Source organism: Puntigrus tetrazona, chromosome 4 (assembly GCF_018831695.1).
Source record: "Puntigrus tetrazona isolate hp1 chromosome 4, ASM1883169v1, whole genome shotgun sequence".
Taxonomy (NCBI): Eukaryota; Metazoa; Chordata; class Actinopteri; order Cypriniformes; family Cyprinidae; genus Puntigrus; species Puntigrus tetrazona.
The window spans coordinates 6,613,423-6,630,538 of NC_056702.1; the positions used below are offsets into that span (position 1 = coordinate 6,613,423).

The 17,116-nt window shown below is 40.2% G+C and overlaps 1 protein-coding gene across 1 annotated transcript in view; it reads right to left on the reverse strand.

Moving 5' to 3' along the window:
* Positions 1-14,459, reverse strand: part of grip1 (glutamate receptor interacting protein 1) — a 226,115-nt gene extending 211,656 nt beyond the window's left edge. The window contains exon 1 of the mRNA XM_043236763.1: positions 14,083-14,459. Within this exon, the coding sequence (XP_043092698.1) occupies positions 14,083-14,137 (55 nt within the window). The 5' untranslated portion in view covers positions 14,138-14,459. The remainder of the gene's footprint in view (positions 1-14,082) is intronic.
* Between the last annotated feature and the right edge of the window lie 2,657 nt (positions 14,460-17,116).

Here is a 17,116-nt window from a genome sequence, read left to right on the forward strand (position 1 = left end):
TGCGTCTATCGTCAGCTTCTGAACCTCTGTCAGCCTCTTGGATTTTCAACTTCCAGTTGAAACAGATGTTAAGACTATTTCTCTGATGGTACTTATGTAAAGCACAACAGTAGCATTCAATATAATTCAAGAGAAGTAGCTAGTGGTATTGGTGACCAGGCTAGAGGAAAAGGTAAAAGGGAGACCAAAAAGAGGGGTAAAGAGAAATTGGGGGAGAAATACAATGAGAGAGTGTGAAAGGGAGAGAAAACGAAGGATTGGGGAAATGTGGGCGTTGAAATATATATTTTAGGCAGGCCCTACAGGCATTCTGACTTTTCCAGTTAGCTTCAAAAGGTTCAAAGGAGTATAAGAACCAGAAATGTAAGTAATCCTCACACTGTATTCCCCCTCAGGCACATTTAACCTCGGAAAAGAGGGTGCAATTCCTTTAGACTTTAGTCTAACAACCCATTAAATTAACAGCTTTTTTTTTTACAAGATGTTTAGTACAAACGTACAGCTGTGGGGACAGTATCCTGAGGTTGTCCACACACACACACACACAGTGCACAATACAATTCTTAGTCTAGCATACTCATCATTTCTGGCTTTACGATCAGCCTGCAGAACAAAGCTCAATACTTGTGGGCTTCATAAAACATTTCCACTGAAAGGCATTCAGAAGGAAAATAATCTGACTCAATTTAGAAATGAACTGTGGAACAGTTAGTTACATTGAAGATGAAAAAATCTAAAATTATGCAGGATAAACTACCATCTGCGACTACTTTTTGTGGCACTTGTTTTACCTCATACACATACTTAGTGAAAGGGATTTTACAACTCAGCGTTCCTGTCTGTGGAACAACGTATAGTTGAAGACACCCAAATAATTTCTCAAATGGTATCTTTAAATTACCATTTTAAGTATATGATTCGTTTTACATATTTAAATATATAGCCTATATAACCCTGTATTACCACAACTGACACAGCAATATTGCTACTGGCTCAAGTGTGAAGTCTGATCAATAAACTTCAATGGATATCGGTCACCTTGCCAAATACAGAACATGGTACACCGCTTGAGTTGATGCTTTAATCAATATTTCTAAACACTGGCATGTACTATTATTTTATCAGGCTACTGCATCAAAAAGCTCAGATTCCATAGCGTAAGCATATCTGCATACATTTAAAGAAACAAACAGGTCTTAGGGTGAAGATAAAGCTAGTGCTGATATATGTGTTACTAGGTCACTTTTGCATTCGAGCTTCTCTACAGGCTTATCCAACAAGTTTTATAGAATATACATATCCATGTTATGAAGTGAGGCATGGAATGGTCAATTAAAGAGGATTTAAATCTATTGAAAAAAAAGACTCAAAACTGATCCTGGTTCTATTGTGCTCTGCGACCAATGAGCTTAAGCCATACAAATGGAGTGACATAATCCTCCAATAAGATGTCGTCTCACTGGAAAGTGGCGCATATTTAAAATGATCCCTTTTATCCCAGTCCCATCATACCACACAGGCCCTGATTTCACTACAGATGGTGGACTGCCTTTCTCATTTAGCCCAACCATAAATATTAGATATGATAGCGAACTGATATAGCCTATGATTTACTTTCATGAGGCACAGAGTAAGCAGCAAAAAAGGTAACCTTTTAGCCTTTCTGGATGGAAATCAATAATCCTGTTCCGAGATTTGCATTCATTTTGTATTTTTTTGTAAATTAATTTAAAAAAAAATTATTATTTGCATTTAGGTCATAATATTCTTTTATGCAATATATTTAGGCCATATATCATGACCCTTTCCTTTATGCCTCTCCTGCCAGAGATAAAACAGAACTAGGAGGAAATCTGACAGACAGCACCGTACTTTCCCTGAGGTGAAAAGATGGCTGACCAGACATCAGAGAGCCTGTCAACAGTCCACCCTGCCAAAGTCACATGAACAGTCAAAGACATTCAGACACTAAGAATGCAGAGCTCCCATCAACCATGAGATGTTAAAGGGATAGTTCACTCAAAAATGAATAACTCACCCCCATGTTGTTCCAAACCCGTAAGACCTTCCTTGTTGATAATGTTGATAAAATCCTTTTAGGGTGAATTAGGGTGAATCTTTTTAAAACCATAAACTAAAATCATTTATCAGTATGCGTGTCATATTGAACAGCGAAACATCATTAAAAGCAAGAATTCCAGAAACAAAACTGCATAAATGTTTTTAGACTGCTCTAGACCGTACTTCAGATTGCAGCAAAAAATTAAAAATGCAGACGGAATAAGAACATTATTCAAGATATATTTTCTAAAACCCAAGTATTAATATCTTATGCTATTTAGTTTCAAGGCTGGTAAGTGATCGACTGCAAAAAGCAGAAATACTGACTAACAAATGTGCTGGAAAGAAAATGATGCGAAATGCATCTGGGGAGAAGAAAAAATTTGTTTAAACAGGCACTTTATTTCCATTAGGCGTCTTTACAAGTTCCTTTTCTTGCTTGAGCGTTTGTCAATTTGCGGCAGGGCAACAGAGGCTTCTGTCAGCGTTTTCTCTCCTGATGAATAATTAGACACAAAGTACTGTGGTCCTGAAATCCCCAGTCAGCTGTCAGACATCACTCATTCTCCCTGGGCAATAAGCAAGCCACCGTAAACAGTCTTTAGCAGGAGAATTTGTCATTTGCCGTGAAGGCATGGAGCGACGTAAATGTACTGTATGTGAATCCATGCAGCGAGTGCCGTGATTAAATATGGATGAATTCATGCGTGCAGTCTTGAGTAACCACGAACACAGCCGAACGATGGGGCAACAGTGTAATTATAAGCACAAAGGTCCACATATAATGGTGGATGCGAACACGTACGGATATACACACACTCCAAAAGAGATGCGCAGAGCAAAGTCTGAGTCTTAGTAATCCGGTGCCAGGAACGTGCTAAATCCTGACATCAGCATATCTCAAAGGACTGCATGCTAGCGTACAGAACAGCGCGGGGGGGGAAGGGGGTGGAAGAGCCCAGCACAGGGAGTTAGCAGAGGTCAGCTGACATTGCAGTGTGCAGATGAGGAGGAGACGGCTTTGTTAACGTTCCAGAATACCGTGTGCATCTCATGCGGAAACAAAGTGTCGCCAGGCTCGGAAGCACGCAGCATGGTTTGGTTAATGAGCTATCAAAGCATCTGCCAGAGACAGCCAACTACTAAGCTAATTCCAAATGCAAAGCTACGCAAACATTTTCATTTTAAAGTGGAATATGTGCTTATTAGCACGCTACTTAAACACCATTGCTAAAATAGCAAAACTAGTCAAGGCTTGTGACATGATGAATCGATCATCGCAACGCATCCCCAGTGTCACTGTGCGACAAGATTTGTCTGACGCCCACAGAAGATGTAATGACTCATATTTTGAGGTCACAGGAACCTCAATGTCGCATTAACACGGCAAATGCATACAGCCCCCTACGATCTCAGCGGACCATTACTGTTTCGACTTAGCCATGTAAACCTTGAGTCATCACCTGGGAGAGGCAACATTATTGCAAGCCGAGTTGCTTTTAGTGCTTCTGCGTGCATGACACACAGCTGGTGTACTATGCAAACTCTTTGTCCTGTAGCTGTATTTGCATGCTTACAAAAGAAAACAGGTGAATGTCAGTAGGCTGAATCTGAAATCTAACAAAAACTAAAAATTGTTTCAAACAATCTTTCACTCTAAAGCTTTCCTATGGCTCAAAAACTACAGTAAAGGCCAAGGACACGAGTTTGAGTCCTAAAAAAAGCAACAACTGATAAAATGTAAATGTGTACCTTGAACGGAAATGTCATTCAGTTTCTGCCAAATGCACAAACGTAAGTGATTTTACGCAATGCACAAGTCTTTGCAACAGTATTAAGATGGTTTTTGAAACATTGCAGCATTTAAAAACTGCCCCTGATTTCTCTGTCGGCTGCAGTTTTTAAAACCGAAGAAGCACTGTTGCACAGGAAGAAAAACTAAGATCAGCTATAGCAGCACCAAGTGGATCTCCGCAATATCTGGTGATCAATACTGAGCAGTCTGTTCTTGGCAGGCCAGCAAGCGTCACAAGACTCTTCATCTCTCTCATGCCCTGCTGACAGCATCTCCTGGCATCCTTACACTTCCAGCACCGGGGCCAGTGCGCACTAAAACTACGATGCTCTGCGCCTCATAAGCATCCATCATAATAAATAAAAGACTGATCCCGCGAGCGTGGTTAATGCAAAAGGAGGGAGGAAAAAAAACAGGATGCTACAGCAGCAAAACAACAGGCCAAAGCTGATTGACCCAAACCTTACACCGTGATGTCAAATCCATTATATGGTTGTTACAAGGGCAGTGACCGCCAATCAGAAGCCATCATAATTATCCTGCTTATCAAACTGCACCAAACACATGCATGTTACTAGCAGTCACAAGGGCGGATGCACTGCTTTATTTTGAAAAACTGGGTAATTCAGTAGCCACAGGGCTTGTTTAAGTGCAAAAGTGATTTGAGTGCATTTGCATGCAAGGTGTGTGCTTATGAAATGGAAGTGATTTTGTTAAATGCATGCATATGGGAAAGCCTGCGAGAAACATACAAATATACACAACATTTTTAATGCTCGAGATGCTTTAAAATGGGATGCAACTTGAGGATATTTCCAAAAAAAAAAATAAAAACACTGAAATCATCAATGCATGAAAATGCGCAAACAGGACTCGTCCTCCGCTCCTTTCTGATCTACATTTGTTCCCTCTAAAAGACAGCTGCAACCTCTGGGTCACAAGCTGTCCCCTCATGTTACCATCTCGCTTGGCTTCAAGAGACAACTGCCTGTGTTCAGCTGCGTGCCGAGTCACCTTCTAAACATAAAAAGATGCAGGTTGAAAAGCCATTATACTCTGCAGCTGGAATAAATGAGAAATCATGCCAATTGCGAACAAAAGATAGTTGTACATGCATGAGGGAAATAAAATAAGATGAAGAGGGGCTGAAATGTTAGGTGCATTTGACACAGACTGCGATCAGTGTGCGAATGCGGATTAGTTTTTTTTTCAAGAGGAGGTATTCCAAAGGCTTGTTAAGACCTTCAGTCACTTTTATCACTTCTTCCTTTCCCACAGTAATTTCCTTCCCTTCTAGTTAGTGGACATGTCAATATGTATTACTACTTAGAAGTACATGACAGCTTTATCTGCTTCACTTAGCAAGGACCTTCTACACTCTGACTGAAAAAGGAGAAAAGAAAAAGGGAGGGGGAATAAACCAAATACCAGAGACAAAGCCAACAAGAAATACATTACCTGGGGGCTGAGCTCAGCTATCAGGGAAAATTCTAGGATTGCATTGTGATTTCACTGGAACGAAAAGTGTTTGGATGACAGCTTCCATGCCGAACGCTACCACCCTATGTAGTTTACGTCGTATCCTGCTAGAGAGGAGGGTGATAGTTTATAACAAGGTCGGTAAGAACAGGATTCAGACAGCTAATGCAGCCACTGTTTTCAGCAAACTTGAAGAGGTATCAATTACCAATTTTCATACCACTCAGTCCACCTGAGATTTTGAGGGGGAAGAAAGATGAAAGATGTGTTCAGCATTCATGGCCTGAAAATGCATGTTTGTATTTCAAATATTCGGTTCAACAACTACCACTGATAATAATAATAATAATAATAATAATAATAAACTCTTGAAAAGGGACATTATTTTTTCCATTTTCCCAGGCAAGTGTGAAAATGAATCTCAGGCTGGAGGACTTCAAATCACCCCTCATTTTGTCACACTCTACTGACAGTTCAAAAAGAGCCCCCGGTTCCTAAGATTCCGTATTGTCAAAAATGAAAGCCCCCTCCATCTGGAGAAGATCATTCAGATTTGATGACAATACAGATAACAGCGACCGTCACATTCGAGTTCAACCTGTAATTAGCAGTACCCACGCAAGGATCTGTGTGCGCCTCCGTGCTCCGGCTGAATCATCACCGTCTGATAACCTCGAAATCTCAGGATGTAATTCTACCACATCTGACGTGCTGTAGAAGTGCGGTCGCCATAGGCGGAGAAAATAACGGCGCTGCTCGATATGAACTACGCAGTGGGGTGCGGCGGGATGATTTGAGCCTCCTGTTGGGCCTTCGTTCTCTTTTGGTTTTCTATTGTCTATAAGTCAGCGTGGTAAAAATGGACTGGAGAGAAAAGATGTTGACAAGAGAATAGAGCTAGTAACGAGTGATGGACAGGCAGCATCCTGCTTCAGTGCACTTTGATGCAGAACGCTCTTTCAGAAATCGGCAGTCTGCGTAGAAAACTAGTCCTTGAGTGAGAACAGGTCACGGATTCTCTTTCTGCACTCAAATGAATGAACTGACTCAGGGGAGCTTGACTTCATAAGTATAATTCAGGTTCCTTGGAGGCATGCAAATGCACAATATTAAAGGGAGAACTCCAATGAGGTTACAGAATATTAGCACATGTATTTTTTCAGCCATATTTAAAATTCTGCCCTTGTAAATCAAATTAAGGGATACATTTGCGGAAACATATCTAAAAGTCTAGATTCTGAAAAACTTTTTGACCTATCTCAAGAAAATGATTGATCTCCGTCCATTTGTTCTGGGTAGCGAGGCACCACATGTGAAAGGCTTTTCACTGCAAGCAATTACTTGCGCCTCCTCTGTACTTGAGAGCGATGGACTTGGTACACACAGAAAAGGACAAGATGACAAACCCCTCCCATCGCAACACTCAGAAGTCCAGTACAAAATCAATAGCCGTTTGAACTGACAATCGTGACAGTACAAAAGAGATTCTACTTGCTGTTCTGACACAGAGGGAAGTAAAAGAGGAGACAGAGGCTACCTTTGTGTCCCACTCCTCCCACCTACATACAGGGTCAGACGTGTGAAATTAAACCACTACTGAGGAGTAAAAGCAGAGTTGCGTGTAGTTACAAGAGGCTGATGTGAGGGCATAGAACTCCCAGCGAGCTCTCAACCCAAAGTGCGGGATTCATTTGAAGGTGAAGTATGTAATTTTGTTCTGTGTTAAAACACTTCTATGCCAATGCATAGTGCACTGGGTGGGATATTCAAGAATGTCCTCCTGAAAAGTCAATTTCTGTCTCGATGGAAAATTTAGGACAGGATCGTTTGGTGACGCGCTGTTTAATAATAAAAAGAAGGTACTATATGCCACCTGAAGCACAAAAATGACCCAAAATAAAAAATTCAGTCATTAATTATTCATCATGTAGTTTTAAACCCTCAAGTCCTTCATTCAGCTTCGGAACAAAAATTATAAAGTTATTTTAGATATGCATTGAAGGCCCATAAAAGTAGCATTGTTAAAATAGTGTCCGTGTGACATCAATATTAAATTGATCACCCAAAATTTTGATCAATGAAATTGATTATCGAAAAAATATAAGGCAAGGGCAAGGGCTGGTGCTATCCAACTGTTGTTGATTGGATGGAGGCAGATTTCATGTGAGCTTGCAGGTGAATAGGTTTAAGTGGATTAAATGACAGGAGAATTCATTTCACTGGAAGATCTGAAGTTAGATCACCATTTATAATGATTATAAAACATTAAAATAAAAAATAAAAAATAAAAACGACATGAACAATTCCCAGTAAGATAATACGCATTTAAAAAATAGGGTGAATTTTCCTTTTTGTCCTAGCTTTTATGCTAACCGTAAGCGACCCCTTTGTTCCAGCTCTTTCTGACAAAACAAATTATTATTTATGCTTACTTATTAGCAATTGGTGCAAAGGCCACCAAGGTTTCATTGCATTTTAACAAGCTTTACCCACTCAAACACACAAGAACTCAGGTTGAGTTCATCTTTAATAAGACAGTGAAGAAGAAAACAATCAGCCAGTCACCTTCCTCTGCCTCTTCCTCTCTTGATGATTTGGTATTGAGATAAATAGCTTACCCTGGGGTGCAACACCTGATTGCAGCATCCAGCGTTGTCATTCTGTACGCTCACAATCACAACGAAGGAACAACTCATTATCTCACCTGCACTGATAAATCAAATTGGTTATCTAATGCCGCAAAAGTGTACCGAACAACATTTCATGCTAATCAAATCAAAGGTCATCAGAAAAAAAAACATGCTCATCCATGCTGCAAAGCTTAAGACTAATGCTAGAACAAAATCAAAGGCTATTTAAAAAAAAATTATAATAAAAGGGGTTTTTTTTGGTACAAATTTAGGACAAAAATTAGTAGGTTGGATGACGAAAAAAGCTTTCAATGTACTGTAGTTACATTTACAGAACGAGAATAAAACCTCACCAATTTTCCTCATGGATGTGATTAGAAAGGAAAAAAATAACAAATCAAGTCTTTGTGTAGATCTATTCACTGCAGCCTTTTCTTGCAGCGCTTTAGAGTTAACAGGTCCCTCTGTTTATTCCATGTTGCATGCTGACACATCACACCATTAATCTCCAACTATTGATCCTACATCGAGGAGGAACGCTGGGGTCCAATTAGTATCGCTTGATTGTGCTTTTGCATATTCCTCATGATGGCAACCTTTTCAAACTACCCTAATGAATAGAGGTGAGAGTCAGTTTTAAAGTGTGGTGGTCAATGAAAAAGTGACAGTTACCATACTGACGGCTGAATACTTTCGGCGTATAGCCAAGCGCCTTAAAAACCAAGATGTCTCACACGCAAATAAAATGCACGTGTAAAACTTGACCTCGTATGTCGCAGAAATATAATCCCCACCGGAACAATGTTAGCACCGTTCTAATCAGGAAACTCGCCATGACCTCAACAGAATCAGAGGTCGAGTGCATATTCCACAGCCTCCAGTTGAATCACGCTCCAGCAAATCACTGCTGAATGTCAAAGCACCGCCGTTATGTTCTCAAGGTTACTTGGTCTCTCGTGTTTCTGGACACAGCTAGACAGAGATAGTAGCTAAATGAACTGAGAATAATCAGGGCTTAATAATAACAATTTGTTCTGCTGTCACATTTGGGCCAGTAGTTGAGATTTTATTTGCCTTCCAATTTTAGCACTGATCTCACGCGCTCACAAAACATGCATCTGAATGCAGCGCTGAACCAGCGCAGCTATAGCATGGCCTTAACCCTCTTACGCTGGCTTGGGGCCATCCTTATTGTTGAGCCCTAAAAATATTTGCAGTGGCCTCTGTGAGTGAAAAATCCACTTGACATTGTTTCAATAGAATCTCAAAGTTTTATAGTGTCTGCAGCAGTTTTTCCAGCAAAGTCCATTTGAAACTCGCACACCTTTTTCGCCCAGAGCCATAGGAATCTTACAACCCACACGCCATATTATCTTTGTGAATTGAGACGTGTTTGTACTTGCTGCCACCACAAATGACACCCGAGTTGAACGGCAGTTCTAAAGGAAAAAAATAAAAACAAAAAGCAATTTCATTTTTTCTGAAAGCAATCATTCAAAAACTAGACTTGGCCATGTTATGTTTCCATCATGACCTGAGAAGGCTATTACCCCATACTGCTGACACTGACAAACCTCTGGGAAACTTCTGCTTTTGAAAAAAAAAATACAATAAGCACAAAAGGAACAGCCTGCCTTAAGAAGTTTTTAAGGTACCGTAGCACTGGTCAATCTTGCCATGTTAGGCTGCCCAGCATATTTAAAGAAACAAAGCAATATTTATAGCACCACAGAGTCAAAGTTTACACTTTTCAAAAGGCATTCAACCTATATTGTTTAATTTACAGTTATCTTTAGATACGAAGTTGGAATAGTCTTATATTAATATCAAAACAAAGGCAAAAATCATCTTTGAAAGCTTTTAAAAATCTATATAGCCTCAAAAACAAATAAAAAATACGTTTCTGCCAAAGAATATAATTTAATATTATGGAATAATAATTAGATATTGCCTGAATATAATATTAAAACGTCTATGTGGGTTAAAAGGTTATGTTGGTTGACCAGCGTACATCTGAGCAAGAAGGGGGCTCTGAATCACGCCGTTCCAATTCCACTCTCTCATTTTGCTTTCTCATTCTAGCCAGAGGAAATCACAAGTATGGAATAACGTTGAGGCAGCAATAAGCACGTATGAATGCACAAATGTGATGCCTCCACTCCTCCCCACACACTTCTATAAAAATCCACAATTACCGATTTCAAGAGGAAAACATCATCATCGGCTTCAGGTGCGGAACTGACATTAATCTGTTGTTCTAGCGGTTGAGCTGCTTCAAAACAGATCAGATAGCAAAACAATTCTGTGCGTTCGCGAATGACTACAGGTCATTCCCCATTCATAACTAAGAGAGACACTGAGACAATGCAACACGTCACCATTCTGTTTTTGTGCGATCTTGATTACTGACTCATTTGTTTAAAGCAATACATATGGACATTCAGCTCCGAGCGCTGAAAGGCAAGCAGAATTTTATCATGGCATATTGCAAATAACGGCCCTGAGGTCTTCCAATTGATAGCGAAAACATAAAAAGAGCAGAAGCGTTTTCCAAATAACAAAAACACAAAACAGCAAGATAAATTAATAAATCAATTAGATGCAAGAGAGACAAATCTAATGGTCTAATTATAAAACCAACCTTTAGAGTATATATATTCGAGTGAATACTGACAAAGACGCAGTGCTGATGTTCAATTCAAACGTGCATTGAATGGTTACATAAATAAATATGACAGAATTTGCGAAAGCTAACAAGGTAATTATGCTTTAAAACAAACAATTACAAAGACTTCCTGTGAATCAAAATTCTCGAGTTTACAACTTCACAAAATCTTGATAACAGCGCAAAGCGCATTGAAAACTATCCTCCTTTATGTAAACTTCAGTATCTCTGCAAAATGATAAGCATAGAATCAATATGTTGAGGCAGACATTGCAAGAAGATCTGACTCGTGTCGCACCATTCAAACCTACTCATACATCATTTTCTAGGTACTTCGGACTGCTGTTATAAATTGAACACTCTCATTCGATCCATCACCAAGTCCTAAAATCTGATTACATGATCTTATTAGTTGAGATGATGAATTGCATCTTTACCTAATGTTAGGATGAATGCATTGCCTAGGTGCACGGACAAGCACACCTGTGCGCTCAAGAATTAAATACAACCAGATATCCCTAAATTCAATTACGAAAAGAATGATAAAAACGTAAACCTATTTGTTCCAACAACTGCAGTCCTGCAGCACACAAGAGAAGCCGCATCTAAGAGACATACAAAGCTTTACCCTCCGTGCCCTAGATCTCTCTACCCGTTCAATACAAAGACACAGAGGAGGTTGTGGAGGAGGCTTGCAAGCCATAACAATTCTGCACTGATCCAAGGACGCAGCATCATACACAGCTTCCTGCGATATCCCCGTTTTGTATGAAGGGGCTCATTCGGCCCCCGCTGGTTCCCCTCAAACCCAATTACATGCCACATTGCCAGGCAGCAGGGCACCAGATCACAAGCGCCAGCGTGCTGAAGATGGTACTAATGCCACACAAACTTTCCTTTTGCATACGGACCTGCAGCACTCAACAGCATTCCAATAAAGTCCACTTACTTGGCATTAAAGTGAATCAACACCATATACTGACTCACACTGTGGCAGCCACATGTATATCTCGCTGTTTGACCGCAAGCGGCTCAAAATAACTTGTCTAATAAAATAAGCTTTTATGTCTGCATTCTAAACAGACTCTATAAAAAGGATGCAAATGCTTTTGCGGAGTGTCAAAAAAAGCATGGCTCATGCACAAGCAACTGAGGTGATATCATCAATGGCACAATGGTGAAATGAAATCAGTCCTGAGTCATGATGACAATGGCCAAACGTTCACATTCAACACCTGAGAGAGACGTGCAATGCTGCATTTACACTGCAGGTCCTGACGGCCAATTCAGATTTTGTCAGTATATCCGATTTTGTGGACGACGCGTTCGCGTTTTTTTTTTTTTAAATGTTACCTGTATCTGATGTGGGATTTTTACACTGCACTTGCTGAAACAAGCACAAATAGCATGCACGACATCACATATCAATTTGAATAGTACATAGTTTTATTTATTGACATGGAATGTCATAGAAACATTTTAAATGCCAGAGTTGGCCTATCTGCACAAGACTACAGATGCACATGCACGTATCAGACTCGTATCGGATTTACTTCCACATATCAATGAGGCCTGAAACGGATTGGAGAATATTGGAATCCATGCGATTTTTTTCCTGCCTACATGGTTCGGGGGCTACAGCCGATCTGTGCCACATGGGAGGAAAAAAAATCAGAATTGGGTCACTTAAACCATGCAGTGTAAATGTGGCTTAAGAAATGCAGATGTGAAATTAACCACTTTTCTCCACACAAGGTTTCTTTACAGGTCTCTCAGAGTCACATGTGTGTAATCTGTGTCAATGTAACTACACAGAATATGAATATCACATAATCAGCCCATTCACATAACCATCTCACAATAAGCCCAGACATAACCCATCCAGATCAGATTAATGTGCATATTCTGGTTAAGCCTGTAATAATTATTATTTTGGGAGTTTTTCTTTTTTATTAAATTAAAAAAAAAACATTCATGGCTTTCCATTTCCATTCATATATTCATTATCCGTGTTCATTTATTTAACCCATTACTGTTGCAATGAACTGAAATTTCTTTTCATGTTTGGAGGAAATTCTCCTTGTTCCGAAACAGGTTTAATAGACTTTCTTTGACTTTTAACAACTGTCTGCGTCACTAACTGCAGAACGCAGAATCACATTCATACAGATATAAATAACGTGGATATTGCAAATAAGGTGTTTGCAAGACCCACAATCGTGATTAATACGAGAACATACCAGCAATCTGATTCAGATTTCTTGCAAACAAAATTTTTTTCTTGTAAAATCACATTAGCACTAGTGCATACGCAATTAAAACACGATCATATTCCAAATCGGAGCATTCTTGTGCACCATCAAGTGACACTGAAGATTCAGAGAACTCAAGCCATTCCAAAGATCTACCACATATCACTGGATCAATACCTGCAATAAGTGCTGCTCCACACAGACTAGGACGAACATGATCTTCGTGCGGACAAACCACGTGTGCAAACATATTTCGCTGCCTTCTGAAACATGATCATTCCAAGCTGCTTTGATTTGATTCATTATAAGCTCATACTGTGTGTGTGTGTGTGTGTGTGTGTGTGTGTGTGTGTGTGTGTGTGTGTGTGTGTGTGTGTGTGTTTGCTGTAGGCAAGTGCATCTGACTTCTTCCCCTGACCATTCAGACCCGTTTCGCTCGACATGCATGGCTGTGATGGATAAGATTTCATTAGGTGCTGAATAGTGAAATTCTGTCACCGAATTCTAAAGCAAAATCACCTGGGCGTGAGGAAACGTATAGCGAACGTTACTATATACACACCTCGAACGTTAAACAACGACTACAGGCAGCAACGAGCTGCAATTCATGTCCTAGGGCTACGGAGACTTTTAAAGCGAAAAGATAAGCCCGTATGACAGACATACAATCACACGATTGGCATTGGTGCGTGTTGTACACTCGGTTTACGAATAGGAAATGAACTGTCACATACTGCATACACATGGTTATCAACCAAGCCAAGTGGAAGCGACAGAAATGTCATGACTGTAGGCAACATTTCTAACACCGAGTACTATGAACATCAAATATACTATCAATATGGGCGGTGCGTTGGCGACAGCAGAGGTCCAGATACATTCTACTAAAATTAACGAAGCGGTAAAAGAGTAAAGTAAACGCAAACACCCTTTCAAACGTCGATTAACGAAAAGCAACCGGCCGAACAAGTGCATTACTACGGGATTCCTCGCGGCGGGCGCGGTATTATCTCTCAATTCACGCTGATCGCCGGGAAAAAGTTGATACAACGTAGCGCCGAACGTTCCAAACATTTCGCGCCAAACATCAACAGTTACAGCGCAGCGAACAAACCGCGAGACCATAACAATAAACAGAACGCGCCCCTGAAAAGGCGCTCGCGCAAAAATACAAAACTATTAAAGCGCTGCTTCTCGTACCTCCTTCTTGGTCGGCTTGCAGGCAAGCGGGGATATTTTTCTTCCAGCCCGGCATTTCGGTGGCGTCGTGTGCATTCAGGGGCTAAATCTCAGGCGCATTTCACTGACGGCACAGGCGTGCATTTCCCCGCGCCTCGTTCCTTCTATTCACTGGCAGCCGGTGTAATTGAACGCCGTGTCTCCCTCAGCCTCGTTGTGGAGCTGAGCTGGGGGTGTGAGCAGACACACGAACGTGAAGGTGCCCACTACAACCCACTACAACAAAGTCTTTCCCTTTCCTGCCTTCCCCAAGACTACAGTTTGCTCGTTATTTTGTCACGTTAAGGCTTCGCGCTGCAGCCCTAGGTAGGGTGCAACGTCCCCCGCAACACGTTTCTGTTAGTCTGTAGTCTATGAAGTGGAATTGTGTACGCTGGGGCTAATGGTCTATTCCAGTCTTTTGAATGTGTGTGTGTGTGGTCGCGTTCATTCACATCTTAATGGGGTGGGTTGCTGGTGCGTGTGTGTGAGAGTGAGACACAAATCAACTTTTTTATAATAGGAGGCGATATTATGCCCCCTGGAATAAATTTTCGTTGCCTTATTTAAGGTTTATTACTTTTCTAACCAAGCAAAACATAGAGCGCTGTTCATTTAGATCAACATAATCAATTTCATGCAATACATTTTCAGTCTGGATCATAATGGCTGTTAATTATAAAATCAAATCAACAACAAATGGGTCAGAAACAATAAATTCACTTTTTGAAATTAAAAAAATACATTAAAATGCAACAAAAGGACTTGATCTACTGTGATGATTGAAGGCTAACAACTTAAGAATAAAATGTAATTGGATGTTCTTTTCTGAAATTAATGAAAAAAAAACGGATTGGAAAAAATCATCGTTTATTATTATATTTTTACGAAAAACATTCATTTGTTTTCAAATATGGTTGATATATGAAAAACACCTGTCTGCAGTTTCAGTGTAAATATTACTTTTTGACATTTCTAAAAGTTAAATTTAAATCAAAAGCGTTTGCAGAAAATGAGATAAAAGTTATTGTTAAGTGCTTTCTTCTATTCATCTGTAACTGTAAATGGTTCTTAATGTTTCATTACCAAGCATTATTGTCTCTTGTAGAAGTTTCAATGCAAGTTCAGTTGAACCTTGCTCAAGCGTGGTTCATTCTAGGCCCATGGCCAGATAGGAGAATTTCACCACTAATGAATTTTGTCAGATGTTCAATAACATATTAATGAATTATAGTGGCCTTTTCCACATTTTTCCACATCTTTTTCTACCTGTGTAAATTGAATTAATAGAAACATGATCTATATCTTAGTGTTTCCAGACCCATTTATGAAAGCTGCATTAATCTTTCTACCTAACTGTTGTGCATTGCGTGCAGTAAGCATCAGCCCACCTACAGTAATTGTGCAGCAGTTTACCATTTCAACCTTTAACTATCTCCTGGTGAGTGGGTTTCGAGAGCCTAATGTGCTGAACTCAGACTTTAATTAACCGTTTATTTCAGCGAACTGGTAATTTAATTAAATCGGCTTATGTAACATTTTCAGCCTCATAGAAGTTTTCCATAGACATTACTAGATCAGGGACCGAATTTATGCACAGTAAAAAGAAAAATAAATACTTCAGCTAATGCAATCAGATAAATGTTTAGTGTTATACTTGTGAATATTCACATCTGATCCCGAGCACATCTGCTGTTATTTTTAATTACGTTCAACAGCGCTAGAGGAGCAAACAGTGGAAAAAGAATGATTTGATTTTTACACTTTTTTAGTTCTCTTTAGGGAACACTCCTTTAACCCTACTGCCCTAAACAGCTGGTTACTGTCTACGCCGGTGGTCTCCATTACCGCTGGCATAAAGCAAGATGGCACATCCACGCTCCTTCCAGTATCTACACATAGCCAATGAGAAAAAAGCATCCAGATAAATGTAGGTTAGGTGACGCTGCTTCTTAGTGGCATTGTGACACATCATCATCGGCCTACTTTTTCTCAGCCCCTGCTGTTTTTTTATTCCTTATGTGTTTCCTCCCCCATCTCATTCCCTGTCCATCCATCCACCGGGTGCCCCGGCGGCTTCACGCGCTGGAGCGTAGACCACGGGGCAAGGCCGGTCTGTAATGAGTCGGGTCGGGCAGAGCTCATCCTCATTCTGAGGCCTTTCTTCCGTCCTTTCATTTTGCCATCCATCCATCCACTCGTCCCTCGGGCTGCATACCGAGTAGCACATCATCCTCTGAGATGATACAGCAGACAGGAAGCGGAAAGAGGAAGGGGGGTTAGCATGAGGGAATGCCTTACTTAGTGGCTCCCAAGCCTTAATGGGTTTCACTGGTCAGTGTAGAGGTGAAGCTGATGAGGGGCAAAAGTGTGGATGGGATTATATTACACTTGTGAGACGTTCAGGTGCAGGCCAAGCTTCCTTATAGCTGCTATTAATATGTGTAGGTTTCTATCGTTGTTAAGCATATTGCAAAATATAATGACAATTTAAGCTTGTATGTAAAATACTGTTTTTTCACCTCAGTCTTTAAAGGGATAGATCACTGCGAAATGAAAATTTGATGTTTATCATTCAGGATGTAGGTGACTTAGCTTCTTCAGTAGAACACAAAAAAGATTTTTTAACTCAAGCCAGTTGAATTCTGTCAATTATGTAATGCAAGTCAATAATTTAAGAGCCGGATGTTGTGAATAAATCAAACATTGTGGTGTATCAGAGGTAAAATATTGATATAAATACCGCTCGGTTTTTTGCACAAACCGATTATTAAACCGGCATCAACGTATCGTCACAAGCCGCAGGGTTTAATTTGGATTTGTCTGTGAATGTTTATTTTACTCTCAAAGATTGTTTGCTCATTATATGGCTTTCAGGCTGCAACGGTTTGAGAGCTAAAAATCTTCTTTGTGTTCTACTGAAGAAACAAAGTCACCTACATCTTGGATGCCCTGGGGGTAAGCAGATAAACATACATTTTTCATTTTTGGGTGAACTATCCCTTTAAGGGCCGGT